Source organism: Ursus americanus, chromosome 14, assembly GCF_024610735.1.
Source record: "Ursus americanus isolate L20-20 chromosome 14, mUrsAme1.1.p, whole genome shotgun sequence".
Lineage (NCBI taxonomy): Eukaryota > Metazoa > Chordata > Mammalia > Carnivora > Ursidae > Ursus > Ursus americanus.
In genome coordinates this window covers 62,088,363-62,112,796 of record NC_142140.1, presented here as the reverse complement: position 1 = coordinate 62,112,796, position 24,434 = coordinate 62,088,363, and the positions used below count along the sequence as shown (strand labels likewise).

The following is a 24,434-nucleotide window of genomic DNA, read 5'->3' as shown; positions in this document are numbered from 1 at the left end:
CAGTAGCAACATCCACAACGGACCACGGAAAGGGCCTGGACGTCCATCGACAGACGCATAAAGATGGATGTGGGCTACACATTACAATGGAATATTCGCTAGCCATCAAAAAGAATGAAATCTTGCCAATTGCAACAACATGGATGGAACCAGAGTATTTTGCTAAGTGAAATAAGTCAAAGAAAGATATGATATGATATGGTTTCACTCATATGTGGAATTTAAGAAACTAAACAGAGGATCACAGAGAAAGGGAGGGAAAAATAAAGTCAGACGAAAGCAGAGAGGGAAAGAAACCATAAGAGACTCTTCATCATAGGGAACACACTGAGGGCTGCTGGAGGGGAGGGCGTAACTGGGGGATGGGCATGAAGGAGGGCGTGGGATAGAAGAGCCCTGGGTGTTCTATGCAACGGGTCAGTCACTAAACTCTACCTCTGAAACTCCTAATACATTATATGTTAACTCAATTTAAATTAAAAACATTTTAAAAGCAAAACAAAGCACAGAACCCCTAGTATGTGGTCTGCCCAAAGCCTCCCGCGGCGCCCCCCTTGCTGCCCCGTCCTGCTCCCCGCCGTCCACTTGTCTGACCCCATCCCCTTTCTCCGTCTCACTGGCCTCCCTGCTTTCTTTCCACATCCCGAGAACGCTCCCGAATCAGGATGTCCTACCCGCTGCGCCGGCGGCGGGGAGCCTCCCCCCAGCCCTGCACTGCCCTCGCGTCACCTCCTTCCAGCCCTTTATTCACCATCCTCCTCAGGGAGACCCCTGGACCGTCCTAAATGCACGCACAATGTGCCAGCACGCATGCGCACAGGTGCAACGCGGCAGGCACGGGGGCGCTGTCTGTGGAAATCCTTCCACTTTCAGTGTCTGACAATTCTCATCACATGTTGAAAACACGCCCCCGCATCCCCCGATCTCGCCCTCGCTCCCCGCCGCGCACTCGGCACAGCTCACACGGTGCCCGTCTGCTGTCTGCCCCCCACGCAGCCCCTCGAACTTAAGCCCCATTGGGGGGGGTGGATTTCTGAGTTTTGCGCACTGCCCTGCCCCCAGCTGACGAACCCGCGCCCTGCTGTGCCAACATCAAGCCCGAGTCTCGACGCTGTGCCCTAACCACGCAGACACAACGGCGAGGGGAAACGGGGCGCCCCCGCAGCCTCTGCTCTCTCCAGAATCTCGTGACCTAGAGTACTTCCAAAACACGCATTCAGGAGAGAGCGGTGCCGACTACGCACCCGGTACTGTCTGCTGAACGAGCAGATCCCGTGACTCGGTGCAAGGGATTTATCCTTGGTGGTAACGCAGCCCCTCTGTGGGGACGACGAAGGGAAGGCTGGACCCGTCTGCGTGTGTGCGCACACCCGGCCCCGCGCGCACCCGGCCCTGCGCACTCACACCCGGGCCCCCACGCACACCCGACCCCGCGCACACCTGGCCCCCATCCCCGCGCGCACCCAGCCCTGCGCACTCACACCCGGGCCCCCGCGCGCACACCCGGCCCCGCGCACACCTGGCCCCCACCCCCGCGCGCACCCAGCCCTGCGCACTCACACCCGGGCCCCCGCGCGCACACCCGGCACCGCGCGCTCACACCCTACCCCGCAGGCCGCTTCAGGCTGCGCTCTGGGGGACTGTGGCGGACACACAGGGACAAGAAGCCAACCTCTGGTCCCTGCTGAGCGCTGAACCACCTACGGGTATTATCTACGCAAAACAATTTAATCACGAAATTTCTGTGCCAGCCTCGTCCTCGGGGTCATTGTCAACTTTACCTGTACTTTTCAGAATTCAGGTGCTTCCCATTTTTGAAAAATCACTACTGCAGGATTCCCGCACCTGTCCCTCCAGCGGTCCTTAAGCCGCAAGCGGTCCTCTGCACCTGGGACACCTCTTGAACTTGAATTAAAAAAAAAAACAAAAAAAACACAAAGGCTGTTTCAAGAGTAGTAGGGAAATTTGAGTATCACCGTCCTTAAGCGCTATTACTGAATTACTTTTCTTAGGTTTGATGGTGGAATTGTGATTACGTAGGAAAATGTCCTCCACCTCAGCAGATAATGGAGAATTCGGAGAAGGGCCAGCCCTGCAACGGACTTTTCCAGGATCCCACGAGCCGAGATCCACGGGCAGTGACGCCCGGGCGCGTACGCACGGACGTCTGTACGCGACACAACCACACAGAGATACACGCGAGCACGGAAAAACGTCTGCAACTGTGAGGCTACGTGAAGGTCACACGCTCTCCTTCCAGCCGCTCTGCGGGTGTGGAGTTTCTCAAGACAACACACTGGGGGCGATATTTTTTTAAACCTGAGAAAGTTGCCGAAAATCGGCTCAACGTCGCTGAAGAGGCCCTCAGGGTGCACACGCTTGGGAAGACGCGCTCCCCTTGCTGCGTTTCCAGGCCCTTGACTTGTGTTCACACCGCAGCGCACGGATGCCCTTCCCGCTCCCGCACACGAATGGCCCAACGAGGCCGAGGGTCAGTGGCTTTACAGGGACCAGACGCTGGCTGGGGCGTGGCCACGTCTCCACGGCGGGGGAAGGGGGGCGCGAGGACCGCGCGGGTGAGCTTCTCGAAGTCCTGCGGGGCATGGACACGGTCACTGGAAGGCCCAGCTGGGAACTGACTCCTCCGTACCGCTCACGTGTCTCCACGTCCATCACGACCAGGCTGCGTTCGCGCCGGGGGTTGGGGGGTGGGCACGCGTGTTTACACACCTTCACTCACCGGGACACGCAGTGCTCTGACCTCCCACAGCTGGGCCCCGACACGCGGCGCTGCGGCCTCACCCGTGGTCTCAACCGCACGGGCAGCCCGGCACGCGGAGCCCCGCGAGGGCAGAGGCCGCAGTGGGAAAATCTGGACCGGCCCCGCTGCGCCAGCGGTTCCCCTTCTGGACCACGGAGACCACGGAAGGCCACACAGACACGTGGGGAGCGCTACGGGTACCTTGAAAAGCCCTGCTTCTGGCCGGGGACGCGGTGGTGCAAAAGGCGGAGCGGCAGGGGGTATCCCAGGACAGAACTTTATTGCAACACGGGAGGGGGTGCAGGACTAGGACTCAGGCTCTGGGGCTGGGGGTGGCTTCTCGTCATCAGGGGGACAATCGATGAAGTCAGCCAGCATGGCAGCCGTGTCATCCTGCTCCTTTTAGGGACAAAGACGTAAGATTGGAAACAGTCTCACACACACACACACACACACACACACACACACACAGCAGCAGCCCCCCACCCCGCCTTCCCGCCCACCTTCTCCTGGAGGGCTGCTGTTGCCGTCTCCAACTCCGTCTCCACGTCCTCTGCGACAGCTGTCTCCGCGGGGGGTGGCACCTTGTCACCCCCACTCTCAGTCCCCTCCTCCAGCAGGGTCGGGGGAGCCAAGGGCTCCTCTTCCATAAGCTCCTGAGGGGATGGCCCGGCTGGGGGGCTCCCCGTGTCCCGCGGGCCCTCCCCCTGGGAGGGGAGCACCTCAGGGGCCAGCGTGGGGGCGGCCTCGGCCCCCGCCTCCTCCTCAGCCCCCGGCTCCTCCACCTCCAGCAGCAGCCCAGGTTCCCCTTCGGGCTCAGGCTGCACCTTGGGGGACTGGGCAGGGGGCAGAGCGGGGGCCGGGCTCGCGGGCAGAGGTCCGCCTTCTTCCGCCGGGCCTCCTGCCGGGCCAAACTCCACCTCTTCCAGCTCCTCCAGCTCTTCCTCCTCCTCCTCGTCCTCGTCCTCCTCCTCCTCCAGCTCCCCTTCCTCTTCCTCAAACTCCTCCTCAAACTCTTCTTCTTCCTCTTCTTCCTCCTCAAAATACTCTTCTTCATCCTCCTCTTCTTCCTCAAAGTCTTCCTCCTCCTCCTCTTCTTCCTCCTCCTCTTCCTCCTCCTCCTCCTCTTCCTCCTCCTCCTCATCACTGCTGTTGATGTTAATGACCGTCAGGTCCTCCTCCAGGGCGGGGGGGCCGCCGCTGCCAGGAGTCCCTTCAGGAACCAGCTGGGGGGGCGGCAGCGCCACCGGGCCAGGCACGGGGGGGTGGCGGCGGGGGCGGCAGAGGCCCCGGGGCCGCGGGAAGCTCTTCAGGCTCCTCCTTGGCCGGCACAGGAGGGGAGGCAGTCGGTGGCCCGGCTGGAGCCACAGGTGGGGGTGTGGTGCCCGAGGGGGGTGGGGGCGGCAGGGGCGGCAGCCCCTCCGGCACGATCACCACACTGTCGTCTGAGTCGCTCTCCAAGGAGATCTCCACGTCGGACGCCTCCTCCTTATCGTAATGGACAAAGGCCGGTCTGGGCACTCTGCCCCCAAAAGTTTCATCCGGGGGTATAGCAGGTGGAGGAGTGCCGCTAGGGGCAAGGACGGGGTCCTCGTTTGAGCCTGCCCGGTGGTTCTCGGGGCCGGGAAGGAGCCGGGGGGGTACAGATACCAGGCCTGGGACAGAGAGGCCTAAGTGGTTGGCTGTGGCTGGAGGTCCGGGGCGCGTCGGAGGCATGGGACCTGCCGATGGCATGGGGCCCGCCGACGACATGGGGCCCACCGAGGGCATGGGACCCACCGAGGGCATGGGGCCCGCGGTATGGAAGGGGGGGGCCCTGAATGGAGATGGGGCCTCAGGAGGGGGAACTGGGGCAGGTGTGGGGCAGGCGGGGCCCATGGACTGCAGGGGAGGAACCCGGGGGTGGGTCAGGGCAGCACAGGTCACCAAGGCTTCCGAACAGAAAGACGACACCTAAGCGAGAGGCAAAGCACAGGTGTGAGCATCAGGCAGCAGAGAAGGCGGTCCCCGGTTTCAGACACAGGGGACCCCAGACACCCCAGAGGTGGGCGCGGCCCCAGGGAACAGCTACCTCGAGGCTGTCCTCTCGCTGGCCGAGGGAGAAGGCTTGCAGGGCACAGGCGAGGGGAGGCGGGCAGCGGGGCGAAGGTGCCAGCAGCAGGGCCAGCAGCAGGCGGTAGAGCTCCCGGCGGCAGCGGGAGCTGGTGTAGGGGGAGCTGCCCAGGACCTCGCCCTGCTGGACCCCCATGACCAAGGGCAGGACCAGGTCATGCAGTCTCTGGAAAGAACGCAGAGCGCGCTTACAGACGCCGCCGGGCCCACCCGGCCCTCCCGCAGGGCCGGCTCCCAGCGTGCTCCCCGTGCAGAGCAGGCCCCCATCTCACTGACCCTGTGAGTCTCCTCCTTGATGAGGGGCCCGCACATGAGGACGGTCCGGCTGAGGCCTGCGGAAGGAGGGGGCGTCTCGGGTTGGGAGCACGTGGCCCACACGCAGCCTCAACAGCGGCCGACCTGGCCAAGCCGCCTGACGACTCCGCTCCGGAACGGGCAGCACGGGGCCCGGACCACATGCGACAAGCGCGGAGACACGCTGCACACATGCGCCCGTGGATTCGGGGAGGGGGGCGGGCCGGGAAATACATGAGCCCCAAAGGGAAGTCCCCCAGGACCGCGCAGCACCGACTCTCCCGACCGTGACAGCGGGAGGCCCCGCCAAGCGGCCACGTGGGGAGACCGGAAGCTCCACGGGGAGGCCCCCACCCCGAGCCGTGAGAGCACGCAGCACAGAGACACAGGCGGAGCTGCATGCGAGCCTGCGGGGCCAGCAGAAGGGCCCGGGGACGCCTCTGGGGCAGGAGCCCGCCCTGTCCGCCCCCCACCCCCACACCGATGCCTGGGGCGCCTCTCCCACCTCTCAGCGCGGCCGCACACACGTCGCTGTTGGCGTTGCTGTCCCCTTTCCGGTGGCTGGGCGGGGCCATGGCCTCCCCCATATCCAGCTTCAGCTTCTTGGGAGCGCTGGGCTTCCCGGCCTGCAGCCCCCCATCCGGGCTCCCCCGCGGGCTGCGCAGCTGGCGGTGGAGGCAAACGTAAGTCACCGGCCCGGCGGACACGGAGACAGCGTCTGGCGAGCAGGCTCGCTCCAGCGAGGGCGCCGGACGAGAGCGCTGGGCCAGGAGCAGCGCCCTCACTCACCTTTAGAGCATCGGCCGGCGGGGAGATGTCACTGAGCAGGTGGGAGAGCAGGGCCTCCCCCGAGGCGCCCCCCTGCAGCACGCCCGCCGAGGCCCCGCACACCTGCACCCACAGCTCCAGCACGGCATACACCTTGGTCCGCACGGTACTGCGGGAGGAGCGGAGAGCAGCCGTGAGGGGGCGCCGCAGGCCGGGTCCTCCTCAGGGCCCCGGACCCACCCTCTCCTGTCTGTGCCCCCCTTCACGGTCACCTGTAAGGCCTCTCCTGGCCTGGAGAGAGGGTATCCCTACCAAAGTTCCAGGCATTGAGGACCTGGGGAAGCAGGCGGCTGATGAGGGCCCCAAAGCGCAAGAGACGGCCTCCACACCTGGGGGTGAGGACAGAACGGTGACCTCCCGTCCCAGCACATCCTCGTCCCTTCACTACACCCCGCCCCCTCCCACTCACGCGAGGATGAGCGCGGAGAGCAGGTCCAAGGCATCCAGGTGGATGGAAGGCAGAAGCAGCAGCCGCAGGGGACCGTCTCCAAGCAAGCTCTGTGGGAAACACGGCAGGAGTGAGGGCGGGGGAGGAAAGGGAAACACGGAGACACACGGACCCAGAGACACCTGTACACAGGAAGGAACGGTCCCCACGCCCAGCTGGCCCAACCAGACCGATGCCGTCCTCTAAACCAGACCCGGGAGAGAGGATGACAGGGAGCATGGCTGAACCTCTCCGCAGGGACCCAGCAGAGCCCGGGTTCACCCTCCCCCGAGGAAGCCTCTGCTGGACGCATTCCGAAAACCGGGAGCGAACCCGCCCGATGGGCACGTGTGTCAGGACAAGCACAGGGAGCACTGGCATCCGGACGGAGGGAAGGAGCTGGCCGGGGCAGCCTCAGGGGGGACAGCGCTGCGGGCGCCTGTCTCCCACGCTGCCCTCCTGCCGCCCAGGGCCAGGGCCGGGGCCAGGCTGCGAACTGCGCGCCAGCGGCACTCACGATGTTCTTGGCACTGATGCTGAGGGTCCGGCAGATGACGTCCAGGATTTCCTGCACGGGGACGGACACGGGAGCCCCGAACTCGGAGCTGAAGAGGAGGAGAGCAGAGAGATCCTCGGCACAGGCTCCCCAACGTGACCCCACCCCCCCCCCACGTCTCGTCTCCCACGAGCACCGCACCCCGAGCCCAGCCCCGCCCCGGCGCAGCCCCTTCCCTCCGGCCCTCGCTCACACCTGAGCATGAGCCCCAGGCAGCGGGCCAGGCCGCAGAACCGCTGTCGGAGCCGCAGCAGCACGTGGGCGTCCCCGTCCTCCGAGGGCGTGAGTAGCGCCTCCACCCCGGGGCCCTCATACTGCACAGGGGCTGCACGGAAACACAGGGACTCCGCACTCCGAGGCCCTTCGTCCGTCCCCTTCCTCCTCCCTCGGGGAAGGGGACGCACGCAGCTGGGAAGTCCTCTGTGCTGCCTCCCCAGGCCGCCCCAGCTCCCTCCGGCCCCCCGCCTGCCGGCCATGGCCCCTACCCGTCTCTGCTCCCTCGTACAAGGCCCCCAGCAGGCTGTGCAGCGAGGCCAGCAGGCTGTGCAGCTCTTGCTCCCAGCTCTCCGTGTGCTTCAGGCCCTGGGAGAAGCCGGCCCCTAGGGAGGGCAGCCTGGAGTAACACTCGCAGGCCAGCTGCAGGAGAAAGGCCGGAAGCGGTCAGATGGGGCTCCAGCCCAGCCGCAGAGCCCCCCGACCCCCACGTGCCAAGAAAGAGAGCTCAGAGGGAAGCAGAAAGGACAGCGAGGCAGGAAGCCACAGACGGGAGCTGGAGGCAGAAGTCGCACTGTGTGGACCGTGTGCACGAAACGGGAGGGAAGAGGGAACACAGTCCCATGGTGGTGAGAGAGAGAGCCGGGAGTAACAGAAGCTCCAGCTCAGATCCCCAGGCTCTCCACCTCCCTCCCTTCCCTTTACCTGCTGGAGCTGAGGGCTCAGGGCATCCACGCGGGACAGGAAAAACGAGGCCAGCTTGCCCTGGGTCAGGGGAGAGAGAGGAAGAGGCTGGTGAGTCCGCTCCAAGGGCCAGAGACGAACACCCTGTTTGCCGCCAGCAGCAGAACGTGAGCCTTTCTCTCTCCTGCGGGCACGGGAGGCACAGCACCGGGCGGGAGCAGACCTGCTGACCGTCAGCCCTCGTCCTCGGCTCGCTTCCCTGTTCAGCCCCACAGACATCAGGCTCCCTCCTGCCCATTTCCGCAAAATGACAGTCCTCTCCCTCCAGCTTCAACGAGACGAAGGTCCGAGCCGGGAAGTGAGGCCCCAGGCAGGGGTGAGAGGGCAGAGCCAGGTCAGCACAGGTCAGTGCAGCCCATCCACGGGCAAACCCCCTCTCGGCGAGCCGCGGGAAAGCCACAGGTTACCTGGGGCTAGAATCAGAGGGGCCTGTGAACGTGGCCGGGAAGAAGTATTTTTACCGTTTCGCTAACCTGTGAAACGCACGCCTCTCTGAAGCAAGAAGGTGGACAGAGAACCCCGCGCATCGGCAGCGTCCCTGCCGCCAGGAGAAAGCACGCGTTTTCACTCGCGCTGTAATTAACAGGCACCCTGAGACACGGGCCATGGGCACCACTAACCTGACGTTTCAGGAGCTGTTAGATCCACGACCCTGTCGTCTGACATGCTCACGACGACACACACCCTGCTCTCCCACGATTGCTTAAGACACGCGTTTCCACCAGATCCGTCTCCCCTGAAAGTCTGTGCTTTAGGAACTTAAAAGCACTCGGGAAGGGTCTGCGGCACAAACAAGGGCCTGAACACTGAAGTGGACACAGGAGTGAAATGGGACCCCGGCTCTGGGGGAAGAGAGAGGGCTCAGGAGGACCCGAGACGTAAGCCCCCAGGGGGCGGGCGCTGGGGGGCAGGCCGGGCATCCACGGTCAGACCGGACGGGAGGTGCATGGTCAGGAGCACACAGAGGCCCTGGCCCTAGGCTGGGGAGTACGGCCCCGTGGGGGCGGGGGCATCTCGGCACTAGGACGACCCTGCAGACGGAGCATCGCTGTGGCACCAGGCACGCGGCAGGGCCCTCCGGACGGAGGCCAAGCCGCCCAGCCTCCCTCCCTCCTGCCCCGTGGTGGGAGCGCGTGCTTTCCCACATCACACTTCGGGACTGACCGCCAGGCAAGCGCTGTTCTCGCGGATCCCAGGTTACAAGGCCTAGAACCACTCCCCATGGGACCCGGAGGGCACTTTCCCGCCCAATGTGGGAGGGTTCGGAACACTTCAAACCAAGAACAGCAACCGCCCACACGTCTCCTGATTCCCCCGCTTCCCCGAGGACGGCGTTTCCTAGAAAGCGGCAAAGGCCCGACTACAGCGGCGTCCTGCCCTCTCAGTCCGCTCGGGCTCACGCTTTCCCCCCACGAGACCGCGGCGCAGAGCTGGGCTAAGGCCCACAGAAGGGTGCGCCCGTGAGCGCGATAAAGCACGGCTCGGGAACAGGGCCCCGAGCACAGGTCTGCCCCCGAGGCCCCACAAGACGCACGGAAGCAAGGCCTCCCGCGAACGCTTCACTTGTAGCCACAGGGCATGGCCCACATGTCTCAGTCCATGGACTCCTCGTCACCTTGGCGAGGAGAGGCAGGGCCCCTGCGGGGCTGACTTCCCATCTCGTGATGCCCAAGGGGCAGCATCTGGGAGGAGGCACCCTGTGCTGGGAGACCCCCGCTGCCCTGGGAGCTTCCAGGAACGAGCCAGAGGACAGACAGACACTCCAATGGCGCTAATCCGTCTGAGTCCTGGCTGCAAGATCCTCCAAGTACAAACCGCCCCGGGAGCCTTGCACGGATTCCTATCTGACGCGCTGGCAGCCAGCGGAGCCAAAGTCCTCCGCTGGGGCCTTCTCCAGATGACACTTCATTCTTAGCAAAACACAAGCACACACGCCCTGCAGCAACATCTGGAAGTCCTGCTGTTGGCTCTGGAAAGGACCCTCGAACTTCTGGCCCAGACTGCAGAAACTGAGGGACGGACTCCCTCTGTGCTCACAGGGACAGCCAAGAGGCACCAGCACGGGAACCACCGGGCGTCCCAGAGTCCCCAGTGATTCGAATCCTGACCGCGCAGTGACACCGTTTCTCCCTGCGTCTCACAGGTGGGGGGCCGGGGGATGAGGGCAGACACAGAGACACCCCCTCGGCGCCAAACCAGCAGAGCCCCGCAGGAACCCCTCACCCCTCCGACCAGAGCGGGCTCGGGCACGAAGACCCAGCCTGTGTCATCTGAGCAGCTCATTTACAGAGTTTTTTAGAAGAAAGGCAGAGTTTATGGAACTTGGTAAAACTGTAGTTTAAAAAACAAAACAAATAAAAACCTTGTATGGGTCACGACGGAGAGAGTTTAGTCAGGAACATGTGTTAATATAGAGAAGAAGTAAGTCAGGAAGGCTTCCTGGAGGAACCGGCAAGAGCTGAAGGCACCAAGTGAAACAGGATGGGAGGAAAACGGGCAGGGCAGAAAGGGGAGGGAGTCTGGGTTAAGAGCCTAGGCTTCGGCACCAGACACGGTTCGGATCTTCACGGATCTCAGGCTAGTTTATCTGTGAGCATTCAGTGCCACGAGGTGGCGCGGTCCCATCTGTGGAGTCAGGTGACCATGCACTCAGCAGACGGGCTCAGAAACCTCCGCTATGGGGCCTGAGCTCAGACGGCGAGCGAGGGTTGCGCGGATGGCAGAGGACTTTCGCTGAATACTTACTTTGAGAGAGCCACAGGCCCGAGGAAAGTAGGTCATGCAGGCCTTCATTCCCTCCAGCGCCGAAAGCTCACACTGCGGGCAAGACAGGAAGTCAGGCCGAGGCGCAGAGCCCGACGCCACCCGGACCCCACGCGCACGCCACCACCCCTCACGGTCCCCCTGCACACTGTCCTTGGCCCTCCCTCTCCGCAGCTCTCCCGCCTGCTCCCTGCACTCTAATCCGTGGGAGGGTCCAGGAGGGCTCTCACCTCCGGCCTGAGGCCCAGCAGGGAGGTGAGGAGGCCGGGGAGGTGGTTCATGGAGATGTCCCGGAAGAGCGTGGGCAGCTGGGCCGCATACCGGAGCAGGTCCCTCAGGACGGCCACGGCCAGCTCCATCGTGGGGGGCGGGTCCTGGGACTAAAAGCAACGACACCCTTGCTCCCGAGCTGGCCTTCGCCGTCGCCGAGAGGTGGGGGCACGGAGGTAGGACAGCAGGGGGCCGCTGAGAAACACCACGGCTACTGTCACCGTCGCCCGCAAATCCACTAGGGATCCCGGGAACCCAACGTGGCTGTTTGTCTACAGAAAGGACATGGGTTTGTGCTTTCTATCACGGGTCTCCGGGGGTCCTGAAATGTGTTCAGAGAGGAAACAAAGCCAGGCCTTACAGAGCTGACTAACGGGGCGATGTGGAGTTTCTGGTTCTCCCGACTGTGCTTCCCTGCTAGGAACGGCGGAGAGAAATTCTCACCCTGAAACAGCCTCGGCCACGACGAAACCGCCCCATGTCGCCAAGCGGGCTTCTGCCTGGCTCACACCTACCCTGGACTCACGCAGAAGAACAGTCTGGCTTTAGGACTTCCCTGGAAAATTAACATGTACTACGGAAAACAGAGCTCAGCGACAGTGAGACGGGGGAGGGGGAGGGGCAGCTGGGCGCCGGGCATGGAAGAGGGCAGGCGACGTGATGGGCACTGGGTGTTCCACGCAACTGATGAACTGCTGACGTCTACACCCAAAGCTAACGATGTGCCGGATGTTGGCCAATTGAATTTAAATTAAAAAGAAAAGAAAGAAAGAAAGAAAGCATGGGGAGGGGGGCCCTCCAACACTGCCCAGTATCGCCACTGCATTTCGGTCCGGGTAACCCGGCCCTCCACTCACACCTTCTCCCACCGCTGCCACCTTCACAGACAACGGAAGCCCGGGGACGGGCAGGAGTTCCCGGCCAAGCCTGAACCCCCCCTTTGTTCACACCACCCTCCCCCCAATCCTGTCACCCTGCGTGCGGACAGTCCCCCCTCCTCAGAGCCTGCCACTGTCACCCAGCGCCTGTCTCGCACACTCCCCTCCATAAATACCCCTCCCCGCGCCCCACCCAGCACGCCCCCAGCAGTCACTCCGCAATTCCTCTCCTTCCGTGAGAGCCCACGTCTGGAAAGGACTGTCTGGCTCCCCCAGTGCCATCCGTTCTCCCAACCTCACTGTCCGCGCTCCGCTCATGTCCTCACCCGTGAGCTGCTAAATCTGAAACACGGTATTCTGTCCTCACCTCCCTCCACCTCCAAGACGCAGAAACAGACGAGTCCTGCCTCCTCCCTCCACGCCACCCACCCCACAGCCCTGCTATCCTGTCTGCCGTGCAGTCTCGGCGTCCTCCCATCCCTGGCCATGTAAGCGGGCACACTTCAAATCCCGGCCGCGGAAGTACCGAGTCCACCCTCATCCTCAACCGCCCTCTCACTGCCACCCCGACCCTGCCGAGCCCGCGGGCCGATGCTCGCACCAAGTCAGGGCTATGCTCCCTAAGCGAGGGCCGAGGCCTTCCTCCCCGGGCTGCCACCCCTCCCCTGCACCTGGCCGTCCTGCGCCCTGAAATCCGGGAGTCACCCTGGACACAGCCGGTCCCCCGTCGGGATCTGTCCACTTTGCCTCTAACCCCCTCCTGAACGCCATCTACTTCTCATTTCCGCGGCCGCCTCTCCAACCCAAGCTACCAGGACGTTTCCCCTCCGTGTGCTTTCTGCTTTTGCAGTCTGGCTCCCTTCTAGTCCTTCCCCCACACAGCGGCCACGGGAGTACTTCCAGACAAAAACCTGATCACGTCAGCACCACCACCATCTCCTCCTCACCCCTACTCGAAACCTGCCCTGAGGGGGAGCCTCAGTCTGTTACGTGTCGGCCTTCAGCTCAGGTCATGATCCCAGGGCCCTGGGATGGAGCCCCGTGTCAGGCTCCCCGCTCAGCCTGCCGCTCCCCCATACTCTCTCTCAAACGAATAAATAAAACCTTAAAAAAAACCCAAAGAACCCAACCACCCACCTTCCATGAATTCCCAGGGTTCTAAGAAGAAAAACAAGCTCCCTGACACGCCCAGGCCAGCACACACGGTTTGGTCCCCACCTCCCTCCCTCTCCAGGGGCATCTCATTGACCCCACTGAGCCACACCGGCTCGCTTATAAATCTCCAAAGGGGCCAAACTCGTCTCCTCTCAGGGCTGTCGCACACTCACCACATGTCCTTAGCCCAATCGGCTCGGAAAAGGCCTCCCTCAGCCACTGGCCCACGGCGGTCCCGTCTGGGTCAGAGTCTCTGGGACGTGCTCCCAGAGAACTGCGCTCTTCACCCCTGGCACCTGCCGCGGCACGTCACTTCACACCCACTGTGCCTCCTTCTTCTGGGTCTACGCGGGCTCCACGCCCAACCCGGGCTGGAAATGACCGCCCTCTCCTGACAGAGCCGCCAGGCCCCACCGGACGCTTATTCCGGCCAAGTCTCTCCCGCCAGAAAAGGGCTCAGCGAACTCTGGTGTGTGGGTGCCCGCTTGTGCACGGCCCACAAATTACAAATGACTTGGAAAAGAAACAAAATGCGACAGAAACCGTATGTGGTTTGCAAAGCCTAAGGCGTTTCCGGTCCGCAGCCTGGAGCAGGACGCACAGACCGTGCGGCCGCCGCGTGGAGCGCCCGGAACTACCGAGCACGGCATGTCCACGGCGCTTCGACGGCAGAAGTTCCCCTCAAGAGGAGTCTGGCCAAAGACAGGATAGAAAACCACCTCCGATTACTTCGTCGAGGGGGAAATAAAAGGTTTTGAGGTGACACCCTCAAAACAACCCCGACGGTCAGCAGCGTGATCTAGAGAATTTCCGAACAGACGGAATTCTCATCATACTGAGGCCTTCAGCACCTGCTCGGTGTAACGATCTGAGAAGTTTCCAGTGGTTTAAAAATTCAGAGACTGGGGCGCCTGGGTGGCATAGCGGTTAAGCGTCTGCCTTCGGCTCAGGGCGTGATCCCGGCGTTACGGGATCGAGCCCCACATCAGGCTCCTCCGCTATGAGCCTGTTTCTTCCTCTCCCACTCCCCCTGCTTGTGTTCCCTCTCTCGCTGGCTATCTCTATCTCTGTCAAATAAATGAATAAAATCTTTAAAAAAAAAATAAAAAATAAAAAAAATAAAAATTCAGAGACTGATTAAAACTGGCTGAGAGCTGAACATGATCACCCACGTCCACAACTACGTAAGTAAAGGACAATAAGCCGCGAGAGCAATACGGAGGGTTAAAATGCTCTGGCTGCAGGGGAAAATTAAGACAGAAAAACTACAACAGAGTAACTTTTCCCTCTGATGTGTGGGTCCGTGCATGTCTGCAACGGGCTCCACGTAAGTACGATTTACTGATCTGCCCCGAATCCATCCTCAGAAAATAGGAATACCATCACTGGAACGAACAATCAGGGAATGGTTGACATGGAGTATTTGCTGAATAAAAGTTTTTTTTTTTTAATTACTATCTGCAAACATATATATACTTCATGGAAAGTTCCCCAACACCCCGTGTTAGACTGAGCGCCATGCCCGCGGGGGACCAGGGTCACCTGACCACTGTCCCCCCAGAGCTTAGCACTCAGCCCCCAGTGCTCAGAATGTGCTTGCTGAAGAACCGAGCGGGGAGATCATCAAAGCATGTAAGAGCAGAAAAAACTGAAAATGTTAAGAGAGAAAGAAAAGAGCCACAATAAATAAATAAATAATAAATAAAATAAATAATAAATAAATAAACTACCTGGAGGAAGGAACTTTCGAGATGTCGGTTGTTAGAAAAGCAAGCAAGAAAGTGAAATCGGTCAGTGGTTACAGTGTGTGAAAGGTCGATGTCCGGGAATTCGGGGATGTCAGGGATGTCGGGGGATGTCCGGGCCAGGGCCTGAGGCATGGCGGCGGGGGGCGGGGTTCAGAACCCTTACCTGCAGGACCTGCTGAATGCTCCGGAGCCACGACACGCAGTGCTGCTGGAACATCTCCGTGGGGCTCTCCCCCACCAGCAGGGACAGCAGACACAGGCCCTCAAACCTGACAAGAAAGCAGCCAGTGGCAACGCGCAGCGGCAACCGCGCTCCCCAGGACACTGGCCACCGTGCTGGTGTGCTCGCGGGGCCAGAGCAGACGCCACCTCCAGACCCTCGGAGCTCTGTAACTCCAAGGATGCTGTGAGGACGGGGTGAGGTGTGGGCAGCAAGGAAGCAAGGAACAGAGGGGATCCCAGGTGGGACGCCCCGGGGCCGGAGCAGGCGGGGCTCACCCCAAGGGAGCCCATGCAAAGAAGGAAACTCTCCACCCTCTCCATGGGGAAGTCTCTTGAGTCCACGGGGTGGCGACAATGGATGGACGGGCAGAAGGACAGCCTGCCTCTTAAGGGAACATCACCCTGGAGAGAAAAGAGGCTTAATGACTCACCGAGTTTTGATGGAACCGAGCCGAGCGTTACTGAGACCCACCAACGCGCCGACGGCTGACAGGTTCTGGTGGCGAAAACGGGGACACAGTCAGCATTAGGACGCTGCTAACGCCAGGGGGGCGCTTCTCCAGGCCCCATCCCGCCGTCACTCCTCCTCTGAGGCCCGAGGCCCCATTTTCAGCAGCTGACACACAGCGGCCTGTGCCTCAGGCTCTCCTCCAGGCCGTCCCGCCTGACCCCTTGTCCCACCTCCCACCCAGCAGGCTCGCGCCACACAGAGGACAACCCAACTCATCCCAGCGACTGGCCTCCCTCAGCTCAGTGTCCCTGGACAGTGCCCAGCACAGAGCAGGTCCCACACACGCTTGCTGGACAGACGCTGACCTCATCTGTTACCCTCTTCCCGCACCCCCAAGTCTCCTCGTCCTGTTCCCGGCTCCCCGAGAGCCGTTAGCTAAGCCAACACAGAGCCAGTCAGCCAGAGCCTCCTTCCCTCATTCAGGGGGACCCTGAGACAGGTTCCCTGCCGCCCTCCCGCGGGAGCCCCTCCGCCCCCTGAAAGGCCATGCTCCTCTCGTGGCCACTGGACCTGCCTAACTGTGCTCATCAGTCTTCTCCCAACAAACACGCTGTGCGCGGAGTCAGAGAAAGGGATCCAGCGCCGCGCAAAACGAACAAGGTCGCTGCTCCGAGGAAGGGAGTGTTTATTCACTTGTTCAGTCAACACGGATGCAACGTCCACTTCACGTGGAACGTTGTCGCAGGGGCCGGGGAGCTCGTATTCCAGGAGCGGAGGCAGGAAACAACGACCACACACACAGCAGTACTCTGGACGGCGCGAAGGGCCGTGGGGCAGAACACGGCAGACTCGGGAGGGAGCGGACTGCCTGGCGTAGGGAGAGAGACCGCGCTTCACGCGGAGCCGGCACGAAAACCGTCTCTAAAACTCCACTCACGCGGTGACGGCAAGACGCATTCCCATCCGCACACCCTGCTGATGGGAATGTAAGAGGGCGCAGCCACTTTGGAACATTCCGGCAGCCCCTCCAAAGGCCCCACAGCACACGACCCAGCACCTCCACACCCAGCGACACGCCCAAGAGAACGGAAGAGGAGAGACAATCCAAGGGCCCAGCGATTGGCGAACGACCACTGAATGTGACATATCCACGCCACAGAAGAGTATGAAGTTGTGAGACATGGACGAACGTTAAAACCATGATGCTACATGACAGATGCCAGACCCAGAAAGCCACGTGCTGTGGCATTTATTTATGTGAAACGGTCGGAGGAGGCAAAGCTAGAGACAAGGAAGGAGCGGCTGCAGGGAAACGGGCAGGGACCCCGAGGGCACAGGGCTTCCTTCTGGAGCGATGACATGTTCTAAACCCCATCACCGGTGCAGGCGGCGGAGCGCGCGACTCTTGATCTCGGGGCTGAGAGTTCGAGCCCCACGTGGGGTCTACAGATTACTTAAAAAATAAAACCTTTAAAAGAAATAATAATACAATAAGTAAATGAAATTGATGACAGTGACGGTGGTGCTAGCTCTGCAAAAATGCTGCAGAACAGCAAGGAGGCGAAGCGCGGCCAGGGCAGCAAGAGCGCGCGAGAGGCGGACGTCAGCATAGGGGAAGGGCCCGGGGCAGGGCAGAGGTCTCAGGGTCGTGCGGGCCCCCGTGACCTGTACTCTGAGTAAGATAAAGGCCAGGGAGGGAGAACGGGACACAGTGACGTTATCTAACTTAGATGTACGTTTACAACACACCTGCCGCACTTGGGCGGCTCCCTGGGAAGCAGGTGCGGACGGCGGGAGGCGCCGCTTAACCAGCACGGTAACGCAGGGGACGCAGGGCCTCAAACTCCGATCTCTCCTGAACAGAGCGCCGACAGGACGGGGTAACAAACCGGACATGGGGGAAGACAGAGAAGAGGCACAGACAAATCCGAGATTGTTCGCTTGAGCAACTAGGCGGATGGCGTGGCGGTTCCTAAAACCGGGACTCTGCAGGGGGCGCGGGCTGCGGGGGCAGAATCCCAAGTCCGGCCCCAGACACCTGCTAACATCAGAACGTACGTGCCAGGGGCGCCTGGGTGGCACAGCGGTTAAGCGGCTGCCTTTAGCTCAGGGCGTGATCCTAGCATTCTGGGTTCGAGCCCCACATCAGGCTCCTCCGCTATGAGCCTGCTTCTTCCTCTCCCACTCCCCCTGCTTGTGTTCCCTCTCTCGTGGCTGTCTCTATCTCTGTCGAATAAATAAATAAAATCTTTAAAAAAAAAAAAAAGTACGTGCCAAACAGGCACGTGGCGGGCGGGGCTGGGGTGAGGAGCGATCTTGGTTGGAGCATGAATTTGGGACGCTGTCAGCCGCGGCCTGGGTCAGCTCCCCAGGGAGAGTGTGAAAGAGAGGAAAGCAGTACGAGCACGGGGTTCGTGGACAAACGCTGAGAGGCGGGAGGCAAGGAGGAACCAGTGAAGGCTAGAAAGGACGGACCGGAACAGTGACCAGAGAACCAGGACAGTGGTGTCCCAGAAGCCGAGAGAAGTTTCAAGAAGGAAGGAGGGATCAACTGTATTAAATGCTGCAGGCCCGGTGGTCACGGGTGGCCTCCAAAAACTGCCACGCGACAAAGTAAAGGGGTGAGGCTGGAAGCCTCAACGGGAGGACTTCTAGGGGACGGCCACCGTGGGAATGTTCATTCAGGGAAGAATCTTTCCTGGATAAAGCACGAGGGCAGAAGGCTGACAAGACACACGACATTTCTATACTCTCCCCGCAGGACCCTTCTTAGTTACAGAAAGAAAAACCACCACTTCACAGTGAAGAAACCTGGCAGACGCCACCTCAACCCAGTGATCGAAGTTGACACCAGCAACGGGACAGAGACACCATGTGCCCCCCCACTGTGATGCACCAAAAACGACATCTTGCTGCAGGATTCCTGCCGAAAACACAACCTGCGTCAAGCACCAGGAACCCGCACTCACAGCACACTCGGGGAGCCTAAAAAAAGCAGCACCCTGTAACCCTTCAGAAACGTCCGCTCTTCAGACGAAGCTGGAGCAGCGGCTTCGGTTAAAGGCGTGAGAAATGGGGCTCCTGCACGGAACCCCGGACTCCAGCTCTTCTGAAAGACACTTTCAGGACAAGTGACAAGACGCAGGTAAAACCTGAGGGTTCGGGGATTTACTGGGTCAACATGGGACCTTCTGACTTTGATGGGGGAAGCGTGGCGATGACGCAAGGGCACGTCCTCATTTCTAAGGCAATACAACCTGGAGGATTTACCGATGAAAGGGCATCATGCCTGCCACTCACTCTCACAAGGACTCGGGAAAAAGGTGCAAAGGGTCATGAAACAAACGTGCATTTAAGATGCTGACATTCGGGGCGCCTGGGTAACTCGGCTGGTTAAGTGATCGACTCTTGGTTCCGGCTCAGGTCATGACCTCGGGGTCATGGGATCGAGCCCCATTCATCAGGCTCCGTAATCAAAGTCAGCTTGTCCATCTCCCTCCCTCACCCTCTAAAATAGATAAATAAATCTTTTAAAAATATATAAATAAAATGTTGACATCTGGGGAATCTGGGTGAAGCGTATATGGGAATTCGTTCAAATTTTTTATAAACTTCAAGTTATTTTAAAGCAATGTTATTAAAAAGAAAAAAAAAAAAGAAGCATCGGAGACAGCAAGTGCAAACAATTCTTTTGAAGAGTCTTGCCACGAAGAGATGGGGCAGGAGACGGCGGGGCGGGGAGGGGGTGTTAACAGCAGCTCTGAGCAGGGCGCCGATGACATGCTCCGACAGAGGGAAGATCTGATGCAGTGGGGGGACAGGGGCTAGATCTCGTGCAGGAGCAGAGGGCTGGCCGGAGACAGGGGCATGGACCAGCTCAGCCCTCGCCGCAGGAGGGAAGGCAGAGCGTCAGGGGCACAGACGCAGTGAAGCTGGCAGATCCGGCGGTGGCGGGAACCCACAGGACTGCCCATCCGACTGCTTCTATCTTCTCGGTGAAACAGAAGTCAGTCATCAACTAGGCGCGAGGGTGCAGAGTAGTCCGAGGCCGTCCATGAAAGCGGAAGTGCCGCAGGATCGCCGGGCCACCCAAGGGCGCACGTGAGGCGAAGACTCCCGTGAGTTCTAAGCGAGACCAGTCAGCAAGGACACCTGTCCTGCAGCCACACGGAGCCGCGCAGGTACAGGTACAGGATAAACAGACACACTGACCACACACGTGGTGTTGCCAGGCAAGTACGACAAAGGGAGAGGCAGGAAAGTGATTATAATGGAATTTAAACTGGGTAAGAAGGGAAGACAGAACGTGACAGATAATAAATAGGTTAATTCCCTTCGAATGGTGATAAATGCTAGGAAGAAAACAGAACAGGACAATGTGGGAGAATGCCTGAAATGGGACGGGGTGGTCAGGAAAGACTCCTGTGAGTCTGAGACTTAAGACAGAAGCTGAGACTTTAGTGAGAAGTTCACCCTCCCATGAGTTTCCCGAATTTCCCCGCAGAAGAGCCTAGGAGCTGGTGAGCAATGGCCTCAGCATACTCTAGAAATGAGGTTCGCCTGGGCTCCTGGGGCACAGTCCAGACAGACAGGGAGTTGTACGAGATGAGGCCACAAGGTTAGCAGAGGCCACAGGAGGCAGGACCTCATGCAACGATACATTGTTCTGAGCAAGAGAATGTTGTCATCTTACTGATATAACCACATTTTTTTAAAATAGGCTCCATGCCAACATGGGGCTTGAACTCACAACCCTGAGATCAAGACTCACATGCTCTGTGGACTGAGCCAGCCCGCGCCCCTTTTACTGAGATTTTTAAACGGATCACTGGCTACTGACTGGAGAGTGGAACAGTACAAAGCCCTGGGGATCAAGGCAGAATAAGACATTCCACCCTTCTAAGAACGTGCAGTTACAGGGGAGACGAGATGTGGGATTTGCTTTAAAATGCTGGGGGAGGGGGCAGAGTTGGGAGGGTGGGCATGAAACCATGTTGGCAGAACGTGCATTGTTAAATTTGGGTGACGGGGACAGCATAGGGTGGGATGGCTCAAAATACTAATTTTTTTAAAAAGATTTTATTTATTCATTTGACACAGAGAGAGAGAACACAAGCAGGGGGAGAGGCAGAGGGAGAAGCACACTCCCCGCTGAGCAGGGAGCCCGATGCAGGACTCGGTCCCAGGACCCTGAGATCATGACCTGAACTGAAGGCAGACGCTTAACCCCCCGAGCCACCCAGAAGCCCCTCAAAATACTATTTGCTCTACTTTTGTGTAATCTTAAGTAAGTTCCATCTTTTTTTATTACACATAAAAATAAAACAAATCAAAGCCTAGCTGTTTGGTGTGAGGGAAGGAGGATGCATAAGCACGTGAAACGAATAAATACATCATTTCAATACGGTGTAAGAAAGGACGGCTAATCACAGGTGGTCTGGAAAGGTTTGCCAAAGGCAGTGAAAAGCACAGAACTGAAAAGATTTTTGTGGGGCGCAGAGAAGCAGCACAGGGAGGGACCCCAAGCAGAGAACAGTTAAGTCCAAAGGCCCAAAGCCATGAAAGCTCAGCTAGTGAAGGATTTTAAAACACGGCAAACGGGATCAGAATTTTACTTAAGGAAGTTCACTCCAGCTGCCGTGCGAGAAATGGATGAAATGCCGCCAGGACTGAGGCAAGGAGACAAGTTAGGAGACTTGCTGTCATCCACGCCAGAAACTGTGACGATCCGGTCTCACTGGGCCACTACTGAGTTCATAGCACCCATAGGAAAGCAAGTCGGTGATTCAGCCTAAACAGATGGCCCACTGAATGCATCTATTTGTCTTTCCGGTAACCTCCAAGCTCCAAGCCTACTTACTTACTTTCATTTCTTAACTCAGCTAGACTAGAAATTCTCCGAGGGAAAAAGACTAGGCCTATGCATCTACCCAGAGCCGAGAAACAATCGCTAACGCAGAACAGGTGCTCAGTTAAGTGTTTGAAGGAAAACGTACAGGGAAGCAAAGCAAACGCTCCAGAGAGCACCGCGAACCGAGGATCCAATACGGGACATTAGCAAGAAAGAAACATGGCACAGGCAGTATTAAAGGGGGAGTCTACTTTCCCACGTCACCTTTAGCTTTGCTCAAAATTCTACTAGGCTTTAGACTCTTGAGGAAAAAAAGCAAGATGCTGACCTCATGAGCTTGCCTTGAGGAAGGCGGGAAAACCTGAAAGGGACTATGAAAGAAACCACACACGTGTAGGCTCAAGACACAACATTTCAGAAATACTTAAGCCAGCGTGAACTAGAAGAGGGGGACTGAGAAGAGAAAATGCGTAATCAGCTCCCACCTCCCAAAGTGGGCTGAGATAGCAGAGGTGTAGTTCTGTCACCCTCAATAGTGAGGAGTAACGTCCATATCAGCAATGAGACCGTCCCTGATAAACCTGGGCTAAGATCAGAGAACCACCCAGGGTTGGCACAACCCTCTTCCTGGAAGGAAGCACAACACTGGGAAGATCTCAGGAACAAAGACTGGACAAAGAAGACCTCACATATATGGATCTTGAGGGGTGGGTAAAATTTGGGGGGAGGGTTAGGAAACGAGGGAGGGCAGGGGCTATTAAAGGAGCACCCACCCTTAGACGTCATGTTGGACACATTATGTTTTCTTACGATCAGTGCCTTCATCTGAGAGAATGGGGTTTAAGCTAGGACAGGGGCAATGGAAAGGATATGGAAAGGAGCGGACAGATCTGAAAGCTACTTAGATAATAAAATCAAGAGGGCTGCAGAGGAGGAAGGCATGGGAGCGAGAACGTGTTTAGGATGACATCTGGGTTTCTAGCTTGTGGAACTGAATGGATGTTAGCATATAATCCTAAGGATCCTATCTACGCCAGTCTACAAACCTCTGCATGACCTGGGAGCTGCCCCCCCACATCTCACCAGCCTCACTGTGCCCACTCTCTTCCCCACCACCTCTGCACCCCACACACAATGCCCTTCTTTTCACTTCCTTCCTACCACAGGACTTTCCCATTTCCTTTCCCTAGCCAAACTCTACCCATCCGTGGAGGGGGGGGGGTCTCAGCCTAAACTCCAGTGCCTCAGGAAAATCTCTGCACTCTTCCAGCTCAGGTTAGAGGTCCCTACTACACGATTCTCAGTGTTTCAAGACATTTTGTTTCGTCGCCATTGCATCTCTGAGTGGAGCGCCCAGGGCTCAGCCTCAGTAAGAGCTCAGTCAGTATTTGTTGCCTACATCCATTTGCCCGTCCGAACAATCCCAAAACTAGGCACGCGAGGAGGAAGGGGGAAGAGCACGCATCTAGCGAGTGGCGGGGCCTAGAATCGAACCCACACCCCCAAGCAACTACCAATAGCCCAGCGGTGGAGCACTGAGGCCCTTCCTCTCTCCCCGGAGTTTCCGCCGACGGCGTGAATGTCGCCCAGACTGACACGGGCTCCGGCAGAAGCCCTCCCAGCCCTCCCAGCCCCACCTCCTCCTCCCCGCCCCCCGCAGCGGCGGGGCTCCGCACCCCCCGCGCCCCCACAGCGGCGCCAGCTCCCCGGCAGGGCCGCGGGCACGCGGGCCGCACTCACCTGGGCCCCGCCCACCGTCCCATGCAGCCGCAGGAGGCACATGAGCCCAGGCAAGTGCGGGGCCGAGCGCACCGGGGGATGCACGGGCGCCACGGCACTCCCCGCGCGCGGCTGCAGCAACCCGGACACGCTCTCCAGCAGCAGCAGGCGGAGACGCGGGCCGGAGCCCACCGCCGACAGACCCCCTGTCCCGCCGGGCACCCCGGCCGCGGAGCCCGCCGAGGGCCCGCTAAGAACGGCTGCCGCCATCTTCGCCCGGGCTCCGGTGGTGGCGTGGCGCGATGACGCAAACGCACCGCGACGGGCGCCTGGTGGGGAGGGGGCGTGAGGAGGGGGCCGCGGCCCTGCGCACTGGGCGGCCGGGGGCGGGGCTCTGCGCGCCCCGCGCGAGGGAGCATGCGCGGGCGGGACAGCCCTGGCGCGGGCTGCGGGCGCTGCGCTCCCGGGGCGGGGCGGGTGGGCCACGTGGGCCGCACAAAAGGCGCGGGCGGCCGGGGCTGAGCGGAGCCGCTCGGGGCTCGGGACCTCTGGCTGTCCGCGCGGCTGGTGTCGGAGGAGCCGGACTCGCGGCCGCGCTCGGGGCCGTGTGTGCAGTGTGTGCAGTGACGGCTACGGCCAGGGCGCCGTCCGCGCGCGCTGCAAAAACAAGTTCCAACAGCCCCGGGCCTGAGGGAAGACTAGCCGTGGGTCTCCCCGAAGCCCTCCCCCGGTGCAGCGCCTGCCTTCCTGACGCCCGCTCTGTGCACGGACACGCAAACACGTAGTCTGTCTCGCAGGAGCCTGTCCCACGAGGTGACCATCGTGGCGTCTTCGGGCTGCTTTTCTAAACTGCAGTGCAATGGGTGCGCCAAGGTGTAATGGTGCTGCTGCGTACTTGAGCCGCTCCGCGTTTTCCCTGATGCCTGACTCGAATACTTCTCTCTTGGCGTACTTTTCGTGCACAGGGGTGATCTAATACGAAAAAAAGTCAAGGCTAAGGGTCACCTGTATTTCCTCTCTTCCGGCCCCTCTGTCTAATCCGTCTTCAAGTCCGAAATACACCAACCGCGTACGGCTGTTTTTTCCTCCATCTCCAGGGCCCCTCTGGGCCCAGCCACCGTTCTCTCTCATCTGGTCTCTTACAATGGCCTCTCCATGGCTTCCTTCTTGGCCCTGTGTCGTGCCTTCTCTGCAAAGCAAGCAGAGTGGTCTTTACAAATGTGAGTCAGTTCCTGTGACTCCCTGCTTAAAGCCTTTCAGTGGCTTCCAAATGGGTGAATGAAGTTGCGTCTCTTCACTTGGGCTCCTAGAATCTATGTGATCTGACGCATACCCACCTCTCTGACCTCCACACATACTGCAAGTACCCTCAGTCTCCCTCTTTCCTCTCCTTGAGACAAACTAGCCTTCTTTCTGTCCTCCAGCAAGCCCAGTCCCACCGC

The 24,434-nt window shown here is 59.8% G+C and overlaps 1 protein-coding gene and 1 long non-coding RNA gene across 2 annotated transcripts in view; one reads left to right on the top strand and one right to left on the bottom strand.

Moving 5' to 3' along the window:
- The window catches only part of LOC123792186 (uncharacterized), a 120,977-nt gene extending 117,966 nt beyond the window's left edge, over positions 1 to 3,011 (top strand). The window contains exon 7 of the long non-coding RNA XR_015726759.1: positions 2,013 to 3,011. This is a non-coding gene — a long non-coding RNA (uncharacterized LOC123792186). The remainder of the gene's footprint in view (positions 1 to 2,012) is intronic.
- An 11-nt stretch (positions 3,012 to 3,022) lies between these two features.
- Positions 3,023 to 23,324, bottom strand: PELP1 (proline, glutamate and leucine rich protein 1). Its single transcript, XM_045797401.2, is given in 18 exon segments — positions 3,023 to 3,160; positions 3,265 to 4,026; positions 4,028 to 4,714; positions 4,833 to 5,039; positions 5,150 to 5,205; positions 5,673 to 5,832; positions 5,957 to 6,104; positions 6,208 to 6,324; positions 6,405 to 6,493; positions 6,940 to 7,027; positions 7,174 to 7,303; positions 7,464 to 7,614; positions 7,897 to 7,956; positions 10,681 to 10,752; positions 10,929 to 11,078; positions 14,913 to 15,018; positions 15,403 to 15,467; positions 23,014 to 23,324. Coding segments are annotated over 18 exon segments (3,390 nt in total). The 5' UTR covers positions 23,263 to 23,324; the 3' UTR covers positions 3,023 to 3,067.
- Positions 23,325 to 24,434: the final 1,110 nt, after the last annotated feature.